This window comes from Rana temporaria, chromosome 3 (assembly GCF_905171775.1).
Source record: "Rana temporaria chromosome 3, aRanTem1.1, whole genome shotgun sequence".
In the NCBI taxonomy this organism is placed as follows: domain Eukaryota; kingdom Metazoa; phylum Chordata; class Amphibia; order Anura; family Ranidae; genus Rana; species Rana temporaria.
This window is the reverse complement of record NC_053491.1, coordinates 10,709,141-10,732,340: the sequence shown is the minus strand read 5'-3', so window position 1 is coordinate 10,732,340 and position 23,200 is coordinate 10,709,141. Positions and strand designations below refer to the sequence as shown.

Below are 23,200 nucleotides of genomic sequence, written 5' to 3'. Positions count from 1 at the left end.
TCGTGACACTTCTCCGACTACCAAGACCGTCTGTGATGGGGGGAGGGGTTTTATTATTAGGAGAAAAGCTGTGTGATGACTTGGGACTTGTCTGCCTAGTGGATGGGGGGGGTTTCTTCCATTCCTACCATCCCCAGTCTTACCTTACAACAGGTTACCCTCATACTTTACACCTTGGGCTTAATCAGGACTAGGAAGATATTGACCTTAGAATTTTGTAGCACCTTGACCGTGTCATCTTTGCATGTCCCTATTTTGCATGAGACTTTGGATTATTTTACGCCTACAACCAGGGGCGGACTGACAACTAATGGGGCCCCCGGGCAATTGGAGATTATGGGGCCCCCGGGCAATTGGAGATTATGGGGCCCCCGGGCAATTGGAGATTATGGGGCCCCCGGGCAATTGGAGATTATGGGGCCCCCGGGCAATTGGAGATTATGGGGCCCCTGGGCAATTGGAGATTATGGGGCCCCTGGGCAATTGGAGATTATGGGGCCCCCGGGCAATTGGAGATTATGGAGCCACACAGTATACACACACACACACACACACACACACAGGCCCAGATTCACAAAGCACTTACGCCGACGTATAACAAGTTACGCCGACGTAAGTGCAAATGTGCGCCGTCGTATCTGTGCGCCAGACCCACGAACAGATATGCGCCTAAAAACAAGCTACACCCCGCCGACGTAGATTGCTTACGCCGGCGTAGGGTGGGCGCACATTTAGGCTGGGCGCATGGCGCCGCTCCCATTGATTAGCCATTCAAACATGCAAATGAGGGAAATACGGCGATTCGCGAACCTGCGTGTGCCCGGCGCATGCTACGTGAGATGCGCGTGAATGAGTGAGAGACTTGTAAAGCGCAACACATGCGAACTGAATCGCCTCTGGGCGTAAGTTCTATGTCTGGCGTAAAGTTATTCCCCATAAAGGAGGTGCAACCCGGCAACAGACATGCAAAGGTCTGCACTAGGGAACACAAGCCGGCGTATTATGCGTTGGACGTGTGTCTGGCTGGGCGTACTTTACGTTCACGGCGTACGCAGTGATCCGGCGTAGCTTAGGCAGTTGTGCCGGCAGTTGCGCAGTTCGTGATACGTACATGTCTGGCACTCGGCCCATCATTTGCATGGGGTCACGCCTCATTTGCATGGGTCACGCCCACTTCCACCTACGCCGGCGTACGCCTTCGAAACCCACGCCACGCTGGCGCAGCGTTGGGAGCACTGGCTTGCTGAATTCAATGCTTGCCTCTTTGCGCTGCGTTGGCGTAGCGTACGGTGGTTACTCTACGGCGGCGTAATGTGCGCCGTGCTCTCTGTGAATCTGGGCCATACAGTATACATACACACACACACACATACACACACACATACAGTATACATACACAGTATACACACAGAATAAACATATACACACTGAAAAGGTACTGGAGAGGCGGTGCAGCTATAATCTTGGGATTTTTTTAAAAACACAGATTTTTACATACTGTCCCTTGTTTTACTGAGGCTGGCAACCCTAATGGGGCCCCCTAGTGGCATGGGGCCCTCAGGCAGTGCCCGAATGGTCAGTCCCCCCCTGCCTACAATGCACCTGGTCAGTGAGCAGATGTCATAGAAGTCTGAGTGGTGCACCTCCCTGACCAGCACAGACCTGTAGGGCAGGGGTCCCTGAACTTTCTAAACTAAGGGCCAGTTTACTGTCCTTCAGACTTTGAGGGGGCCGGACTGTGGCCAGTGTGAGTAAAAAATGCCCTGGCATCAGTGGGAGTAAACCGTGCCCCATCATTGGCATTAGTGGGAGGAAAAGTGCCCCATCATTGGCATTAGTGGGAGAAATAGTGTCCCATCACTGGTGTCAGTGGGAGGAAAAGTGTCCCATCATTGGTGTCAGTGGGATAAATTGTGCCTCATTATTGGCATTAGTGTGTGGAATTGTGCACCATTATTATTATTTAGGTTCTTGTACATTTACATCGGTCCCTACCCTCAAGGAGCTTACAACCCTAGGGCCAGATTCACAGCAGAGATACGCCGTTGTATCTCTCAGAGTATCTATGCGACTGGTTCATAGAATCAGTTACGCATAGATAGCCCTAAGATCCGACAGGTGTAATTGTTTTACACTGTCGGATCTTAGGATGCAGTACCGCGGCCGCCGCTGGGGGGAGTTTGCGTCGTAAACCAGCGTCGGGTATGCAAATTAGGAGTTACGGCGATCCACGACGGTTTTTCGCATTCGCTACGTCGCTGCTAGTCTAGTTTCCCGTCGCAAATTTAGTCGTCGTTTTGGGTGCCCTAACTTTACACAGCAGACGTATGTGCTGTATAAAGTATGGCCGTCGTTCCCGCGTCGAAATGTAAAAATCAACGTCGTTTGCGTAAGACGTCCGGGAATACGAAAGTACGCTACGCACGTCGCCGTTCGAAAAAATGACGTCAATTCGCGCAAAGCACGGCGGGAAATTCGAAACGGAGCATGCGCAGTAGGTCCGGCGCGGGAGCGCGCCTAATTTAAATGGCACACGCCCCTTTAAATTACGCGGGCTTACGCCGGAGGCCGCCAGCGTAGGTTTTCATTGCAAGTGCTTTGTGAATCAGGCACTTGCGATGAAAACTTGCGGCGGTGTAACGTATCTACGATACGTTACGCCGCCGCACTTCTACGTGAATCTGGCCCTTAGTCCCTACTCCCATTCATATACTAGGGCCAATTTAGGCAGAAGCCAATTAAACTACCAAGCATGTCTTTGGAATGTTGGTGGAAACCAGAGGACCCGGAGGAAACCCACGCAGGCACAGGGAGAACATGCATACTACAGGCAGGTAGTGTCCTGGTTGCAATTCGAACCAGCAACCCTTTTTACTGCTAGGCGAGAGTGCTACGCACTACACCACTGTGCTGCCCATCATTGGTGTCGGTGGGAGGAATGGTGCCGCCTTTTTTATTTTTTACAGAAAAAAAAAAATTTACAACAAAATTGTGTCACTTTTATTCCTATTACAAGAAATTTAAACATCCCTTGTAATAGAAAAATAGGATCTCACATTTACACTTAAACACAATATATAAAAAAAAAAAATATATAAAAAACAATAAAAAAAAAAAAAACTCCCCTTTAAGACCATTGGGTGGAAGTGATGTTTGACGTCACTTTTGTCAATAATGAGGAATTGTGCCTCCATTATTGGTATCAGTGGGAGGAATTGTTCACCATCATAGGTGTCAGTGGGAGAAATAGTGCCCCAATATGGGCATTAGTGGGAGAAATAGTGCCCCATTGCTTGGGAGGAATAGTGCCCTGTTGCTGGTGTCAGTGGGAGGAATAGTGCCTTCTTTTTTATATTTACAAAAAAAAATTACAAAAAATGTGTCACTTTTATGTAAACATCCCTTGTAATAGAAAAAAGATCTCACTTTTACACTTAAACACAATATAAAAAAAAAAATCCCCCCCTCTCTCTCTCTCCCTACTCATTATATACAGTGAGGAAAATAAGTATTTGAACACCCTGCTATTTTGCAAGTTCTCCCACTTGGAAATCATGGAGGGGTCTGAAATTGTCATCGTAGGTGCATGTCCACTGTGAGAGACATAATCAAAAAAAAAAATTCCAGAAATCACAATTTTAGATTTTTTAACTATTTATTTGTATGATACAGCTGCAAATAAGTATTTGAACACCTGTCTATCAGCTAGAATTCTGACGCTCAAAGACCTGTTAGTCTGCCTTTAAAATGTCCACCTCCACTCCATTTATTATCCTAAATTAGATGCACCTGTTTGAGGTCATTAGCTGCATAAAGACACCTGTCCACCCCATACAATCAGTAAGAATCCAACTACTAACATGGCCAAGACCAAAGAGCTGTCCAAACACTAGAGACAAAATTGTACACCTCCACAAGGCTGGAAAGGGCTACGGGGAAATTGCCAAGCAGCTTGGTGAAAAAAGGTCCACTGTTGGAGCAATCATTAGAAAATGGAAGAAGCTAAACATGACTGTCAATCTCCCTCGGACTGGGGCTCCATGCAAAATCTCACCTCGTGGGGTCTCAATGATCCTAAAAAAGGTGAGAAATCAGCCCAGGACTACACGGGAGGAGCTGGTCAATGACCTGAAAAGAGCTGGGACCACCGTTTCCAAGGTTACTGTTGGTAATACACTAAGACGTCATGGTTTGAAATCATGCATGGCATGGAAGGTTCCCCTGCTTAAACCAGCACATGTCAAGGCCTGTCTTAAGTTTGCCAATGACCATTTGGATGATCCAGAGGAGTCATGGGAGAAAGTCATGTGGTCAGATGAGACCAAAATAGAACTTTTTGGTCATAATTCCACTAACCGTGTTTGGAGGAAGAAGAATGATGAGTACCATCCCAAGAACACCATCCCTACTGTGAAGCATGGGGGTGGTAGCATCATGCTTTGGGGGTGTTTTTCTGCACATGGGACAGGGCGACTGCACTGTATTAAGGAGAGGATGACCGGGGCCATGTATTGCGAGATTTTGGGCAACAACCTCCTTCCCTCAGTTAGAGCTTTGAAGATGGGTCGAGGCTGGGTCTTCCAACATGACAATGACCCGAAGCACACAGCCAGGATAACCAAGGAGTGGCTCTGTAAGAAGCATATCAAGGTTCTGGCGTGGCCTAGCCAGTCTCCAGACCTAAACCCAATAGAGAACCTTTGGAGGGAGCTCAAACTCTGTGTTTCTCTGCGACAGCCCAGAAACCTGACTGATCTAGAGAAGATCTGTGTGGAGGAGTGGGCCAAAATCCCTCCTCCAGTGTGTGCAAACCTGGTGAAAAACTACAAGAAACGTTTGACCTCTGTAATTGCAAACAAAGGCTACTGTACCAAATATTAACATTGATTTTCTCAGGTGTTCAAATACTTATTTGCAGCTGTATCATACAAATAAATAGTTACAAAAATCATACATTGTGATTTCTGGATTTTTTTTTTTTTTATTATGTCTCTCACAGTGGACTTGCACCTACGATAACAATTTCAGACCCCTCCATGATTTCCAAGTGGGAGAACTTGCAAAATAGCAGGGTGTTCAAATACTTATTTTCATCACTGTATATATATATATATATATATATATATATATATATATATATATATATATATTGGCAGAGGCCCTAGTGAATAAAATTAAGGTTGTTAAAAAATGTGTTATACATATAACAAACTACCAGAAAAATGGGACTTTACATATACCTCCCAGCATGTAATATAAACAGACAATATACTAGTATATACAATTTTAACACTTTATTCAATGTGTAACAAATATAAAAAAGTTATTAAAACCATATGCACAAGTTAGCCAATCCAAAGTTACCATTCATATGGCCTTGAGACCTGCTTTAAAAAGGTCGACGAGTTTCGCAAGGAACCCCCCGCTTCCTCAGGACCTCAGATCTTCGGTACATGGATACTGTAATAATACATTATCCTTTACTTTAACAGTACAGCAAAATTCATCGACCCTTTAACGCGGTTCTTACGGCCATATGAATGATCACTTCGGATTGGCTAACTTGTACATAAGATTTTAATAACTTTTTAATGTTTGTTACACATCGAATAAAGTATTAAAATTTTACATACTACTTTATCATCTGTTTATATTACATCTTGGGAGGTATATATAAAGTCCCATTTTTCTTGGAGTTTGTTACATGTATAAAAAAAAAAAAATTAAACCCTTCATTTTATTCACTCGTGCCTCTGCAAAAAAAAAAATATATATATACAGTTGAACCTCGGATTGCGAGTAACGCGGTTAACGAGCGTTTCGCAATATGAGCAATATTTTTTTTTTTAAATCCTGACTGGTTAGGAGTGTTGTCTCGCAAAACGGGCAGGATTCAAGCCTCTGCGGTGTGCAGTCAAAAACAACATAGAATATCCAAGCTTAAACTTACCGACCAATCGGCAACCAACCAAATTCACCTGTCTAACAGTATGCGTTCAAAACAGAGGTTTAGTTGCACGCATTTGCAGTACCACATTTGGCCAGAGGTGGGGGGGGGGCGCCAGAGCCGATCGGTATTACATGCCATAGAAGTCAATGTGGAACAAATTATTTTCGTTTCCATTGACTACTATGGGGAAACTCGCTTTGATATGCGAGTGCTTTGGATTACGAGCGTTCTCCTGGAAACGGATTGTGCTCGTAATCCGAGGTTCCACTGTATCATGTTTTTGGGGGTTCTGAGCAATTTTCCTGCAAAAATGTAAGAAGCGTCAGGACAGGCCAGGGCAGCGAGTGGATAATCCGGGGACCGCCTCTGTGTTTACTGCTCGGTAAATCACTATAGGAATGTTTTCTTACTGTAACCTATTTATTCCCGAATCTTGGCTGGAAAGCCGATCGTATTTATACATTAGGTGGCTGGTTAGTCTGAAGAACGCTTTGTCGCCAATAACGCTTGCTTTGTTTATAAGGGAAAGCGAGAAGTGTAATCATCTTCTGTTTAATGCCTGCAGATAAAAGCACTCTATATATTTTTTATTTTGTCTTTTATATCGTCACTATTCTATTCTCTTTTTGCTTGATGGGTGGATTAAATGAGAAATAATTGCCCGTTTTATGCTGTTGTCATTTTAACGCCCTTGTTTTTTTTTTTTTTTTGTTAGCTAGTGAATTCAATTGCCAAGACCTACGTGGGTACAAATGCTTACATGGCGGTGAGTTTGCGATTTTGGGTCTTTTCTGTGTGCTTTGCTTGTATCCTATGACTGTATATCGATTGGTTGTATAAGAAACAAATGCCTTTGTATGTAAACTTGTCAAAGTTCTGAAAAGAAATTAAAACTGTACATGTGGTGGAAAAATAAAAATGACGAGAGATCTAGGATGCCAAATTTTAGATGCAAAATTCATCATTTCCCGTTAACGATATGCTTGAGATTGTCGCCTCCTGAGCCTCTCTGCCCGTAGCCTCACTTGACCTACAGCGGGTCTTTTTGGGCAGCCTCATTGACCCGCATACAGGCTCAAGTGGGGTGAGGTCAGGCTCATCTTTATGGAACATTCGAGATTTCCATATTCATTTCGACCTGTTGCTTTCACGGAAGGTGGCCCCTGCTTAGTAAGTCGGTCATCATATATTCATTTTGCGACTGGAATACCTTAACCGGTTAGGACCCGGACCATAATGCAAGTGAAGAACCTTGCCCCTTTTTGCGATTCGGCGCTGCGTCGCTTTAACTGACAATTGCGCGGTCGTGCGACGTGGCTCCCAAACAAAATTGGCGTCCTTTTTTCCCCACAAATAGAGCTTTCTTTTGGTGGTATTTGATCACCTCTGCGGTTTTTATTTTTTGCGCTATTAACAAAAATAGAGCGACAATTTTGAAAAAAAAATCAATATTTTTTACTTTTTTGCTATAATAAATATCCCCCAAAAAAGATATAAAAAACATTTTTTTTTCCTCAGTTTAGGCCGATATGTATTCTTCTACCTATTTTTGGTAAACAAAATCGCAATAAGCGTTTATCGATTTGGTTTGCGCAAAATTTATAGCGTTTACAAAATAGGGGATAGATGTATGGCATTTTTATTAAAAAAATTTTTTTTTACTACTAAGGGCGGCGATCAGAGGTTTTTTGTTTTTTTTGGTGACTGCGACATTATGGCGGACACATCAGACACTTTTGACACCATTGTAATTTTTACAGCGAAAAGTGCTATAAAAATGCACTGATTACTGTGAAAATGACAATGGCAGTGAAGGAGTTAACCACTAGGGGGCGCTGTAGGGGTTCATGTGTGTTTCTTACTGTAGGGGGGCAGGGCTGGACGTGTGACGTCACTAATCGTCGTTCCCTATAACAGGGAACAGACGATCACTGTCACTGTCACTGCCACAGAGAAGAAGGGGGAAGGTTTGTTTACACTCACCTCTCCCCGTTCTTCAGCTCCTGTGACCCGATCTCGGGACATCGGCGGCGATCGGGTCCCGGTCACGGAGCTTCGGACCAGGTCGCAACCCATTTTTTTTTTAAATAAACCTTTACAACCCCTTTAACCACTTAAGGACCGCCGCACGACTATATACGTCGACAGAATGGCACGGCTGAGCACATGGATATACATCCTCTTTAACCACTTAAGGACCCCTTCACGCCGATATACGTCGGCAGAATGGCACGGCTGGGCACATCCACGTACCTGTACGTGGCCCTTTAAGCCCAGCCGTGGGGTCGCGCGCGCGCCCGTGACCCGATCCGAAGCAACGGGACCGCAGGACCCGCGGACCCGATCTCCGCTGGAATCCCGCGATCGGTCCCCTGAGCTAAAGAACGGGGACAGCTGTGTGTAAACACAGTTTCCCCGTTCTTCACTGTGGCTCCATCATCGATCGTGTGATCCCTTTTATAGGGATTCACAATCGATGATGTCACATGTCCAGCCCCGCCCCCCTACAGTTAGAAACACATATTAGGTCATACATAACCCCTCCAGCGCCCCATGTGGTTAACTCCCAAACTGCAATTGTCTTTTTCACAGTAATCAGTGCATTTTTATAGCACTTTTCGCTGTGAAAATGACAATGGTCCCAAAAATGTATCAAAATTGTGCGAAGTGTCCGCCATAATGTCGCAATCATGAAAAAAACGCTGATCACCGCCATTAGTAGTAAAAAATGTTTTTTATAAAAATGCAATAAAACTATCCCCTATTTTGTAAACGCTATAAATTTTGCGCAAACCAACCGATAAACGCTTATTGCGATTTTTTTTTTTTTGCCAAAAATAGGTAGAAGAATACGTATCGGCCTAAACTGAGGAAAACAAATGTTTTATATATTTTTGGGGGATATTTATTATAGCAAGAAGTAAAAAATATTGTTTTTTTTTTCAAAACTGTCGCTCTATTTTTGTTTATAGCGCAAAAAATTAAAACCGCAGAGGTGATCAAATACCACCAAAAGAAAGCTCTATTTGTGGGAAAAAAGGACGCCAATGTTGTTTGGGAGCCACGTCGCACGACCGCACAATTGTCTGTTAAAGCGACGCAGTGCCGAATCGCAAAACCTGGCCGGGTCCTTTAGCTGCCTAAAGGTCCCGGTCTTAAGTGGTTAAGAGCCCAGCCGTGCCATTCTGTCGGCGTATATAGTCGTGCGGCGGTCCTTAAGTGGTTAAAGGGGTTGTAAAGGTTTATTAAAAAAAAAATGTAAATAACTAACATGTCATACTTACCTCCACTGTGCAGCTCGTTTTGCACAGAGTGGCCCCGATCCTCGTCTTCGGGGGGCCCTCAGCTAACCCTCTTTGGGAAGCGCTCTCCCAAGGGGGTTAGCTTGCGGGCACGCTCCCGTGATACAGTCGGCGGCCATAGCCACGTCGCACGACCGCGCATTTTTTCAGTTAAATCGATGCAGTGCCGAATCGCAAAAAAGTGCTCTGGTCTTTGGCCGGCCAAATGGTCCGGGGCTGAAGTGGTTAAAAAAGCTTTCCTTGCTTCATAAATGTTTTTGTAGGCTTTTATGCACCCGTGCCAACACCATTCATTCCACCAAGAACGCCCAGGCAACCTCTTGTAGCCGACACCTGTAGCCCTTGAGGGGTTAAATGTAACTTAGCTCACAAGGATATTTGGTTGGACAGTAATTAAATTGAGGGTCCTTTTGATGGCATGAAGGCAGATCCCAGGTGTGCATTAAACGGATTGGCACTTGAAAGGGAATCCATCTGCTAATTGGAATGCGGGATTAGATCCAGGAGGAAAGACGTCTCTATTCCGTATTTATCTCGCCGCCTCCATTGAAAATATATCCCTTTTTTTAACCCCCCGTCACCCACTCCGTGCCGAAAGAACGCAAAAGCCTGCCGGTGAGACGTTGTTGGTCTATAGCGGGCAAGAGGGAGCAACACATTAGAATCCCAAGTTGTGACTCTTATTTACTGTTCTTCCTTCTCACAAGCGCTGACCTGGATATGCACACAGAAGACACTCAGCTGGCACTAATTTCTGACTTTGTTTTCTTGTTGGGAGGCCCCGGGGTTATGTGGCTGCGAGAAGAAGAAGTGTGAAGCAGCCTGGTGCATTAAGAGCGCACCGAGAAGCTATGCCAAGGGAGCGCTCCTACCCTTTTGTCTTACCTTCTCCTGACCTTGGCACAATAAAAAAATAATTCATATCGTAAACTCAAACCTTAGAAGCAAACAGTAACTCCTTGTCTGCACTGTAGGGTATCTTTAGTCCAACCAAAGATATAATCAAGTAGCCATGTTCAAGTCTGGCATATACACCTATCATTATTACAGCGGGGCAAAAAAGTATTTAGTCAGCCACCAATTGTGCAAGTTCTCCCACTTAATGCGGAGGTTCACCCTAAAAACATGTATATAACATTACATTCTGCATACTTCCAACATTTACAGTATGCCATTTGTTTTTTGTTTTTTTTTGCTGTACTTACCGTATTATTGCTATTTTCCATCCGGCTTCCGGGTGCTCACTCCCGCGGGAGTAGGCGTTCCTATGCAGAGGCGCAGTGTCATGTTGGACTTCGCCCAGATGATTGACGTCTTGAGAAAAACCTACCTCTCGGCGGATAAGGCGCGTCACGAGTTTTATGAAAGTAGCTGAACTGCGAGTCAGCTCTATACGGCGCCTGCGCAGTCAGCTCTACACGGCTCCTAGTCGGTGCGCAGGCGCCGTATAGAGCTGACTCGCAGTTCGGCTACTTTTGGAAACTCGTGACTCGCCTTATCCGCCGAGAGGGACGTTTTTCTCAAGACGTCAATCATCTGGGTGAAGTCCCACATGACACTGCGCCTCTGCATAGGAACGCCTACTCTCGCGGGAGTGAGCACCCGGAAGCCGGATGGAAAATAGCAATAATACGGTAAGTACAGCAAAAAAACAAAAAAAAAACAAATGGCATACTGTAAATGTTGGAAGTATGCAGAATGTAATGTTATATACATGTTTTTAGGGTGAACTTCCGCTTTAACCACTTCATTACTGGGCACTTAAACCCCCTTCCTGCCCAGACCAATTTTCAGCCTTTTGCACTGACGCACTTTGATTGACAATTGCACGGTCATGCTACACTGTACCCAAATTATATTTTTATCATTTTTTCCCCACAAATAGAGCTTTCTTTTGGTGGTATTTGATCACCTCTGCGTTTTTTATTTTTTGCGCTATAAACAAAAAAGACAGAACATTTTGAAAAAAACACAATATTTTTTATTTTTTGTTATAATATCCCAATTTTTTTTAAAAAAAAACGATTTTTTTCCCTTAGTTTAGGCCGATACGTATTCTTCTACATATTTTTGGTACAAAAAAAATAAGCTTTTGATTGGTTTGCGCAAAAGTTATAGCGCCTACAAAATTAGGGGATAAATTTATGATTTATTTTTTACTAGTAATGGCGGCAATCTGCGATTTTTGTCAGTCTTGCGATATTGCGGCAAACACATCGGACACTTTTGACACTATTTTGGAACCATTCACATTTACACAGCGAACAGTGCTATAGTAATGCACTGATTACTGTATAAATGTGACTGGCAGGGAAGGGGAGCACCTACTCTGCTGGGATAACGCCACCGTTCACCCCTGGACCCATCTGAGTGTTTTAGGTCTATTTAGACCCGAAAGGGGAATTGGTTAACGACGAGTTCTTGGAACTGGGCAGGGCGCTATTCGGCTGGCTATACACCGGCAGGTCCTGGGCCCCTCTAATTTTCACCCCTCTGGCAATGAGGGATGCTCCGACGCTACTCCACCCCCATATAACTCTTGGATTGAATTTAAACTAATTAAAGGGGATCCACGCCCAGTCCACCACGTGGTTTGAACTACAACTTGCACTGCTCTTCTCCCGTGGCCCCTGATGACGGTTTGTTAACCAGAAACGCGCCGGGCATACTCACATCACCCACTAGGAGAGTGCTTTTTTGTTTTGCTCTTTTTTCGCCATCTTTGGCACATGTATTGTTTTGGTGGCATTGTTTTTGTATTTTGTACATTTGTTGCTTTTATATGCACCTACTGTAGGTGCGCATTGTGTGCTTTTATCAAGTGACAAGTTATGTATGTCTTGTCCCATTAAAGATCATATTTTTTATCAACTCTGTGTTTGGCTTGTAAAGTCCCACCCAGGGGGAATATTCTCTTTTGTTATATGTAGCAAAAAGTGTGTTGTAAGGGTGTACAACTACTTTAAAAATCCCATTCAATTTAGGGATGTGGTGCTAATTTTTGTTGTTTGTCCATGGTTAAGAATTATAGAGGAATGTGCTTTGTTCATATTTCATGTCTGAGGTTTACAACCACTTTAAACCTAAACAGAAACGATATAATTTTTTGGTCAATTAACCGCTTAAAGGACCACCCACGCCATATATACGTCGGCAGAATGACACAGACAGGCATTATCACATACCGGTACGTGGCCCTTTAACCATTTGCCGACCGCGCACCGCCGTTCTACGTCGGCAAGTTGGCTCTGCTGGGCGAGAGCACGTAGTATAACGTCCTCTCTCTCAGCCGCCACTAGGCGCGCGCGCCCCCCGCTCGCCCCCGACTCCCGTGCGTGTGCCCGGCGGGCGCGATCGCCGCCGGGCACACGCGGTCGCTCGTTACAGAGCGGGGTCCAGGAGCTGTGTGTGTAAACACACAGCTCTCGGTCCTGTCAGCGGGGGAAACGCTGATCTTCTGTTCATACAATGTATGAACCGAGGATCAGTGTTTCCCCTAGTGAGGCCACCCCCCCCCCATAGTTAGAACACACCCAGGGAACATACTTAACCCCTTCCCCGCCCCCTAGTGTTAACCCCTTCACTGCCAGTGGCATTTTTATAGTAATCCAATGCATTTTTATAGCACTGATCGCTATAAAAATGCCAATGGTCCCAAAAATTTGTCAGAAGTGTCCGCCATAATGTCGCAGTACCGAAAAAAATCGCTGATCGCCGCCATTACTAGTAAAAAAAATATATTAATAAAAATGACATAAAAATACCCCCTATTTTGTAAACGCTATAACTTTTGCGCAAACCAATCAATAAACGCTTATTGCGATATTTTTTTACGAAAAATATGTAGAAGAATACGTATCGTCCTAAACTGAGGGAAAAAAATGTTTTTTTATATATTTTTGGGGGATATTTATTATAGCAAAAAGTAAAAAATATTGCATTTTTTTCAAAATTGTCGCTCTATTTTTGTTTATAGCGCAAAAAATAAAAAACGCAGAGGTGATCAAATACCACCAAAAGAAAGCTCTATTTGTGGGAAAAAAAAGGACGCCAATTTTGTTTGGGAGCCACGTCGCACGACCGCGCAATTGTCTGTTAAAATGACGCAGTCCCGAATCGCAAAAAGTACTCTGGTCTTTGGGCAGCAATATAGTCCGGGAGTTAAGTGGTTAAATGCCTGACGTGTAGTCACAAGCGCGCCGCCGCCGGAACGCTTACAACCCTTCCACCTTCCCTGTGAGTCGGACCGCGTGTCCTGCGGACTCGATCCCCCGCGATCGTCTCACGGAAGTATAGAGTGGCAAGATGCTTGTGTAAACAAGCATCTCTTTGTTCTGCCTAGTGAGAATGACACTGATCTTGGCTCCGTGTACTCGGAGCGGAGATCAGTGTCATGTGACAGAGAGCCCATCCCCCCCTACAGTTAGAAACACAAGGCAGGGAACACTTAACCCCTACAGCGCCACCTAGTGGTTAACCCCTTCACTGCCAGTGTCATTTTCACAGTAACCAGTACATTTTTATAGCACTGATCGCTGTGAAAATTACAATGGTCCCAAAAATGTGTCCGCCATAGTACCGATAAAAATCGCAGATCGCCGCCATTACTAGTAAAAAAAAATAATAAAAATGCCATAAAACAATTACTTATTTTGTAAACGCTATAACCTTTGCGTAAACCGATCAATAAACGCTTTTTGCAAAAAAACATTTTAACAAAAATATTTAGAAGAATACGTATCGGCCTAAACTGAGGAAAATTTTTTTTTTTTTTATATATTTATGGGGATATTTATTACAGCAAAAAGTAAAAAATATAGAATTTTTTTCAAAATTGTTGCTCTATTTTTGTTTATCCACTTCAGCCCCGGACCATTATGCAGGTAAAGGACCTGGCCCCTTTTTGCGATTCGGCACTGCGTCACTTTAACTGACAATTGCGCGGTCGTGCGACGTGGCTCCCAAACAAAATTGACGTCCTTTTTTTCCCACAAATAGAGCTTTCTTTTGGTGGTATTTGATCACCTCTGCGTTTTTTTTTTTTTCGCTATAAACACTTGAAGACCCCTTCACGCCGATATATGTCGGCAGAAGGGGTCTTCAAGTGGTTATAGCGAAAAAAATAAAAACCGCAGAGCTGATCAAATACCACCAAAAGAAAGCTCTATTTGTGGGGGAAAAAAAGAAGGCCAATTTCGTTTGGGAGCCACGTTGCACGACCGCGCAATTGTCAGTTAAAGCGACGCAGTCCCGAATCGCAAAAAGTGGCATTGTCTTTGACCACCCAAATGGTTCAAGTCTTAAGTGGTTAATAACTTTCTTTATTGTTTATTCGCTAGTTTTCTGGTACTTTTTATTCAAGCCTGATAATGGAATAAGAAGTGTGAATTATACTGACGGGTCAATTTAATATTTAGAAATGTACTTCTCAGCCAGATGTTTGGCTGCGATTCTGACTGCCGCCATTGTTTGTATTTTTCAGCCTGAGCGGATTGCCGGGGAGCAGTATGGAATTCATTCCGACGTTTGGAGTCTGGGAATCTCATTTATGGAGGTGAGAATGTCTGAATCGCTCACACGCAAGACAACGCGTCTGGCTCTGGCGACGCACATCGCACATGGCGGTGTATAGGTCTCTGTATGGGAGGATGAAAGGCTTTCTCATCATAATCCCGCACACCGTATAAGGCAGCGCCGAGTTCTTGTAAATGGGACGTATATTCTCCCCAGGAAATGGACAGAGCCGAATGTAGAATAATAATTTCATATATACGGAGAGGCCCAATCCCTGGAGCTCGGTGACAGTGATGGTAATCATAATAACTCTATTTATATACAGCTCGCCTCCCAGGAGCCAAGTGCTTCATTATCACAATATAAAGGTAACGTTTTAAATAAGTAGAAGTCAAGCACAGGAATAAAATACAGTTTAGAAAGGAATGATGGTGGTGATAGAATGTGACTCTCCACCGCTCCCTATTACCGGAGTTCTTCCTCCATCCTTAGCGCCTCACTGAAGATGGGTCAGGTTCTGTAGGGCGGTGCAGGCTGCAGGAGAGACGGATCTCATTATGGGGGGGGGGGAGATTTATTAAAACTGGAGAGTGCAAAATACTGGTGCAGCTGTACAGAGAAACCAATCGGCTTTCAGGTTTTAGGCTGGGTTCATATGTGAGCACCAGGGGACTGACCATTTGGGCACTGCCCGAGGGCCCCATGCCACTAGGGGGCCCCATCAGGGTTGCCAACCTCAGTAAAACCAGGGACAGTATGTAAAAAGCCTCTCAAGTACCTTTTCAGTGTGTGTATACTGTGTATGAATACTGTGTGTGTATACTGTATGTGTGTGTATACTGTGTATGAATACTGTGTGTGTGTATACTGTATGTGTGTGTGTATACTGTGTATGAATACTGTATGTGTGTGTATACTGTGTATGAATACTGTATGTGTGTGTGTGTATACTGTATGTGTGTGTATGTGTGTGTGTATACTGTGTGTGTGTATACTGTATGTGTGTGTGTATACTGTGTATGAATACTGTGTGTGTATACTGTATGTGTGTGTGTATACTGTGTATGAATACTGTGTGTGTATACTGTATGTGTGTGTATGAATACTCTGGACCGGATTCAGATAGAGACACGACAGCGTATCTCCTGATACGCCGTCGTATCGCTGAGTTCCGTCCGTCGTATCTATGCGCCTGATTCAGAGAATCAGGTTCCGCATAGATCTCCCTAAGATCCGACAGGTGTAAGTGACTTACACCGTCGGATCTTAGGCTGCAATTCCAGGCCGGCCACTAGGTGGCGTTTCGTTTTTTACACGCAACGAATATGCAAATGAGGATTTCCGCCGATTCAGAAACGACTGCCCGCTAGGCGCTTTTTTTTTACGTCGTTTGCGTTCGGCTTTTTCCGGCGGATAGTTACCCCTGCTATATGCGGCGTATCCTATGTTAAGTATGGCCGTCGTTCCCGGGTCGAATTTTGAATTTTTAACGTCGCTTGCGTAAGTCGTTCGCGAATACGGATGGCCGTAATTTACGTTCACGTCAAAACCAATGACGTCCTAGCGACGTCATTTGGAGCGCAGTTCGGCACATGCGCAGTTCGATCAGCGCGGGGACGCGCCTGATTTAAATGTTACACACCCCCTAGCCGCGAAATTTGAATTCCGCTGGGGGATTTACGATCCGCCGCCGCAAGTTTAGAGGCAAGTGCTTTCTGAATAAAGCACTTGCCTCAAAAACTTGCGCCGGCGGATCGTAAATCAGATAGGTTACGCGGATCTAAAGATCCGCTAACCTATCTGAATCTAGCCCTGTGTGTATATACTGTATGTGTGTGTATGTGTATATACTGTATGTGTGTGTGTATGAATACTGTGTGTGTATACTGTATGTGTGTGTGTTATGTGCGTGTATACTGTGTGTGTATACTGTATGTGTGTGTGTTATGTGCGTGTATACTGTGTGTGTATACTGTATGTGTATGTATACTGTATGTGTGTGTGTGTGTATACTGTTTATGTATACTGTATGTGTGTGTGTGTGTATATACTGTGTGGCCCCATAATCTCCTATTGCCCGGGGGCCCCATAATCTCCTATTGCCCGGGGGCACCGTAATCTCCTATTGCCCGGGGGCCCCGGTAATCTCCTATTGTCCGGGGGCCCCGTAATCTCCTATTGCCCGGGGGCACCATAATCTCCTATTGCCCGGGGGGGCCCATAATCTCCTATTGCCCGGGGGGGCCCCCATAATCTCCTATTGCCCGGGGGGGCCCCCATAATCTCCTATTGCCCGGGGGGGGCCCCGTAATCTCATATTGCCCTGGGGCACCGTAATCTCCTATTGCCCGGGGGCCCCGTAATCTCCTATTGCCCGGGGCCCCGTAATCTCCTATTGCCCGGGGCCCCGTAATCTCCTATTGCCCGGGGGCCCCATGAGTTTTCAGTCTGCCCCTGATCGGCACGCAGCGGTTTACAGAAGGAGTTCGGCGCGTCCTCGTTAACCGTTTCAGGTACGATTTTTCAACCCGAATTTTTGGCTGAAACAGACCAAAAGACGCACAGCGTTCCTGTGCAATTCGCACCGGAGCCGCTGCGGAGATGTGTGAAGCCAGTCGCAATCTCCTGCTATGCGAATTGGATGCCATGTACCCCGGATTTTCCGGTTGGTATAACAACACCCTGGACAACCTAATGCCTCGTACACACGATCGGTTTTCCCGACATGAAAACTGCCATGTTTGCTTTTGGTCGGGAAAACCAGCCGTGTGTATGCTCCATAGCAGTTTTCCCGACAGGGAAACTTTTTTTTCCCGCCGCGTTTCTCGCCGTTTTTTTGTTCGGCAGTTTTCCTATGGGAAACACTGCAGTGGAGCATACACACGGCCGGTTTTCCATACCAAAGCTGTCATGGCAGTTTTCCTGTCGGAAAAGAACGGCCGTGTGTACATGGGAAAAGCAACTGAGGGAGGGGGTTGATATTGGAAGATTTGGGGTACAAGAAAGAGGGGGTGGTATTGGAGGATTTAGGGGACAGGGAGGATGAGAGGGAAGGTATTGGAGGTTTTGGGGTACAGGGAGGAGGAGGGAGGGGGTTGATATTGGAAGATTTGGGGTATGAGGAGGAGGGGGAAGGCATTGGAGGATTTTGGGGTACAGGGAGGAGGAGGGGGAAGGTATTGGAGGATTTGGGGTACAGGGAGGAGGAGGGGGAAGGTATTGGAGGATTTGGGGTTCGAGGAGTAGGGGGAAGGTATTGGAGGATTTGGGGTACAGGGAGGAGGAGGGGGAAGGTATTGGAGGATTTGGTGTACAGGAAAGGGGATGGTATGGGGGTACAGAGAGGAAGAGGGAGGGGGTTGATATTGGAAGATTTGGGGTATGAGGAGGAGGGGGAAGGTATTGGAGGATTTGGTGTACAGGAAGGGGGATGGTATGGGGGTACAGGGAGGAGTAGGGAGGGGGTTGATATTGGAAGATTTGGGGTACAAGGATGAGGGGGTGGTATTGGAGGATTTGGTGTACAGGAAGGGGGATGGTATGATGGTACAGAGAGGAAGAGGGAGGGGTTTAATATTGGAAGATTTGGGGTACAGGGAGGAAGAGGGGGAAGGTATTGGAGGATTTGGTGTACAGGAAAAGGGATGATATGGGGGTACAGAGAGGAAATGGGAGGGGGTTGATATTGGAAGATTTGGGGTTCGAGGAGTATAGGGAAAGTATTGGAGGATTTGGTGTACAGGAAGGAGGATGGTATGGGGGTACAGGGAGGAGGAGGGAGGGGGTTGATATTGGAAGATTTGGGGTTCGAGGAGTAGGGGGGGGAAGATATTGGAGGATTTGGGGTACAAGGAGGAGGAGGGGGAGGGTGTTGGAGGATTTGGGGTACAGGAAAAGGGATGATATGGGGGTACAGAGAGGAAGTGGGAGGGGGTTAATATTGGAAAATTTGGGGTTCGAGGAGGAGGGGGAAGGTATTGGAGGATTTGGTGTACAGGAAGGAGGATGGTATAGGGGTACAGAGAGGAAGAGGGAGGGGGTTGATATTGGAAGATTTGGGGTTCGAGGAGTAGGGGGGGGAAGATATTGGAGGATTTGGTGTACAGGAAGGAGGATGGTATGGGGATACAGGGAGGAGGAGGGAGGGGGTTGATATTGGAAGATTTGGGGTATGAGGAGGAGGGGGAAGGTATTGGAGGATTTGGGGTATAGGGAGGAGGAGGGGGAAGGTATTGGAGGATTTGGTGCACAGGAAGGGGGATGGTATGGGGGTACAGGGAGGAGGAGGGAGGGGGTTGATATTGGAAGATTTGGGGTATGAGGAGGAGGGGGAAGGTATTGGAGGATTTGGGGTATAGGGAGGAGGAGGGGGAAGGTATTGGAGGATTTGGTGCACAGGAAGGGGGATGGTATGGGGGTACAGGGAGGAGGAGGGAGGGGGTTGATATTGGAAAATTTGGGGTACGAGGAGGAGGGGGAAGGTATTGGAGGATTTGGGGTACAGGGAGGAGGAGGGGGGTATTGGAGGATTTGGGGTACAGGAAGGGGGTGCACGGTACCTGGTTTGGTTTCGGACACAGTGAGTCGGCATTCCGTATGCGATTGTTTGGCATTTTCTGTATAGCAATGCGTTTTTCCATGTTTTCTATGCAAAGACTAGTTAATTAATCACCAGTACCCACAACCTATTGTGTGTTTAATCAGTCAAGATCTTGGATCACTAAGTTTTGAAGTTGTCCACTTAATTACACTGACAGAAAAAGAGCGCAGCGTGGCCCCGCAACATCCCCATGATGCACTAAGCAAAGTGCAATCAGCCACTCAGAGGCCGGGGGACCGGGTGACACTCGCTGACCTGCCTAGGTGTTGATTTTTTGGGGCAGTTTAGGTGCACAATTAGCTGGAAGCACCTCTGGCTGTGAATTAATAGTCGCTTGCAGGATATCCCCCCCCCCCCCCCTCCTCCTCTCGTCACGAGCGCTGAGAGCGGCGGTGGCTGCCTTGAGGAGGGCTATCCATCACTCACTGACCAGAACTTCCATAATTAGTGTATGTTATGGCCCTGTGCTCCAGCGATTCAGAGGCTGCAGTTTCGAGCCACAGCCAAACTTTGCTGGAGTAAAACTCGGAGATGATTTATCCAGCCGCTGCGCAGGGAACGCGGGGCGAGGGGGGCGGCAGGACGTCTGAAGTGTAAGCGAAGGTTCACTCAGGCCCGACTGGGACCTTCATGCATCAAACTCGGGCAGCCAATGCGCACACAGCTTGTGTAAGAGCCACAAGATAAATAAGGCAATTACAGCAGAAGCGTTCGGTTACGGAGCGAGCGGGAGGACGTCTGGGTCCAGCAGAACAGGCAGAGGGGAGCCAGGCTTTTAAATAAAGAACCGAGCAGTTCGGATGCACATAGCACAGCTTATCTAGATACTTAGGCCCGGATTCAGAAAGACTGGCTTAAGTTTGTGCGGGCGTAGCGTATCTCAGATACACTACGCCGCCGTAACTTAGAGAGGCAAGTACAGTGGGCCATATTCTCAAATAATTTACGCCGGCGTATCAGCAGATACGCCGACGTAAGTCCGATCCTATGTTTAAGTGTATTCTCAAACTGAGATACACTTAAACATGCCTAAGATACGACGGCTTGCGCCATTGTATCTTAGGCTGCAATATTTACGCTGACCGCTAGGTGGCGGTCAGCGTAGAATATGCAAATGACTAGTCACGCCGATTCTCTAACGTACGCTTGCCCGCCGTAGTGTTTTAACGTCGTTTCCGTAAGCGATACGCGGCGTAAAGATAAACATGCCCCCTAGGTGGCGTACTCAATGTTAAGTATGGCCGTCGATCCCGCGTCGAAATTTGAAAATTTTAACGTCGTTTGCGTAAGTCGTCCGTGAATGGCGCTGGACGCCATTTACGTTACAGTCAAAACAAATGACGTCCGTGAGACGTCATTTAGCGCAATGCACGTCGGGTAATTTACCCGACGGAGCATGCGCATTACGATCGGCGCGGGAGCGCGCCTAATTTAAATGATCCACGCCCCCTACCAGGATCATTTGAATTAGGAGGGCTTGCGCGGGTGGACTTTACGCGACGTCGCCGCAAGTTTACAGGTAAGTGGTTTGGGAATCAGGCACTTGCCACTTAAACTTGCGGCGGCGTAACGTAAAGGACATACGTTCCGCCGCCTCAGATCTTTAAGAATATGCCCCAGTATTCACAAAGAACGTGCGTCCTAAGTTACGGCGGCGTAGTGGAAATGGGCCGGCGTAAGCGCGCGTAATTCAAAGTAGGCTGGTAGTGGGCGTGTTGTATGGTAATGAATCGTGACCCCGCGTAATCGACACGCCTAACGAACGGCGCATGCGCCGTCTGTGGATGTATCCCAGTTCGCATGCTCAAAATCACGTCGCAAATAGTCAATGCTTTCGACGTGAACGTCACCTACGCCCAGCCCCATTCACGTACGACTTACGCAAACGACGTGAAATTCGACGGCTGTTCTGACGTCCATACTTAACATTGGCTGCGCCATCTTTTTGGTGGTTTATCTTTACGCCTGAAAAACGCCTTATGTAAACGGCGTAGCTTACTGCGACCGGCGTACGTACATTCGTGAATAGGCATATCTTGCTCATTTACATATTGTAGGCGTAAATCAACGTACACTCCCCTAGCGGCCAGCGTAAATAGGCAGCTAAGATACGACGGCGTAGGAGACTTCGGTCGTATCTTAGCAACTGAGAAGCATATCTCATTTTGAGAATACACTTAAAGATGCGACGGCGCGGATTCGGACTTACGACGGCGTATCTACTGATACGCCGTCGTAAGTCTTTCTGAATACGGCTATTAAAGTATAACTAAAGGCAACTTTTTTTTTTTTTTTATGTGGAGCGGGATTAGAACCCCTGTCAGTTTTTATTGCGGTCTGTGCCCCCCGTTAGGGAGATTCTCTCTATTTGTCCTATTTACCATCATCATCAAAACTGAAAGTAAATCACACATTTTATAACAGAAAAAAAAAGAAAAACAAATTTTTTTCAAAATTGTCGCTCTATTTTTGTTTATAGCGCACAAAATAAAAACCGCAGAGGTGATCAAATACCACCAAAAGAAAGCTCTATTTGTGGGAACAAAATGATAAAAACTTTGTTTGGGTACAGTGTAGCACGACCGCGCAATTGTCATTTAAATTGCGACAGCGCTGAAAATTGGCCTGGCATCAAGACATCAGTGTGAGCCACTGGTTTTGAGACATCAGTGTGAGCCACTGGTTTTGAGACATCAGTGTGAGCCACTGGTTTTGAGACATCAGTGTGAGCCACTGGTTTTGAGACATCAGTGTGAGCCACTGGTTTTGAGACATCAGTGTGAGCCACTGGTTTTGAGACATCAGCGGGAGCCACTGGTTTTGAGACATCTTCTGGAGCCACTGGCGTAGAGACATCTTCTGGAGCCACTGGCGTAGAGACATCTTCTGGAGCCACTGGCGTAGAGACATCTTCTGGAGCCACTGGCGTAGAGACATCTTCTGGAGCCACTGGTTTTGAGACATCTTCTGGAGCCACTGGCGTAGAGACATCTTCTGGAGCCACTGGCGTAGAGACATCTTCTGGAGCCACTGGCGTAGAGACATCTTCTGGAGCCACTGGCGTAGAGACATCGGCGGGAGCCACTGGCGTAGAGACATCGGCGGGAGCCACTGGCGTAGAGACATCGGCGGGAGCCACTGGCGTAGAGACATCGGCGGGAGCCACTGGCGTAGAGACATCGGCGGGAGCCACTGGCGTAGAGACATCGGCGGGAGCCACTGGCGTAGAGACATCTTCTGGAGCCACTGGCGTAGAGACATCGGCGGGAGCCACTGGCGTAGAGACATCGGCGGGAGCCACTGGCGTAGAGACATCGGCGGGAGCCACTGGCGTAGAGACATCGGCGGGAGCCACTGGCGTAGAGACATCGGCGGGAGCCACTGGCGTAGAGACATCGGCGGGAGCCACTGGCGTAGAGACATCGGCGGGAGCCACTGGCGTAGAGACATCGGCGGGAGCCACTGGCGTAGAGACATCGGCGGGAGCCACTGGCGTAGAGACATCGGCGGGAGCCACTGGCGTAGAGACATCGGCGGGAGCCACTGGCGTAGAGACATCGGCGGGAGCCACTGGCGTAGAGACATCGGCGGGAGCCACTGGCGTAGAGACATCGGCGGGAGCCACTGGCGTAGAGACATCGGCGGGAGCCACTGGCGTAGAGACATCGGCGGGAGCCACTGGCGTAGAGACATCAGCGGGAGCCACTGGCGTAGAGACATCAGCGGGAGCCACTGGCGTAGAGACATCAGCGGGAGCCACTGGCGTAGAGACATCAGCGGGAGCCACTGGCGTAGAGACATCAGCGGGAGCCACTGGCGTAGAGACATCAGCGG

The 23,200-nt window shown here is 46.7% G+C and overlaps 1 protein-coding gene across 1 annotated transcript in view; it reads left to right on the top strand.

The window, feature by feature from the left end:
• MAP2K5 (mitogen-activated protein kinase kinase 5) overlaps positions 1–23,200 on the top strand; it is a 247,457-nt gene that overhangs the window by 159,187 nt on the left and 65,070 nt on the right. The window contains exons 15-16 of the mRNA XM_040342241.1: positions 6,666–6,716; positions 14,735–14,806. Coding sequence (XP_040198175.1) covers positions 6,666–6,716; positions 14,735–14,806 — 123 coding nt within the window. The remainder of the gene's footprint in view (positions 1–6,665; positions 6,717–14,734; positions 14,807–23,200) is intronic.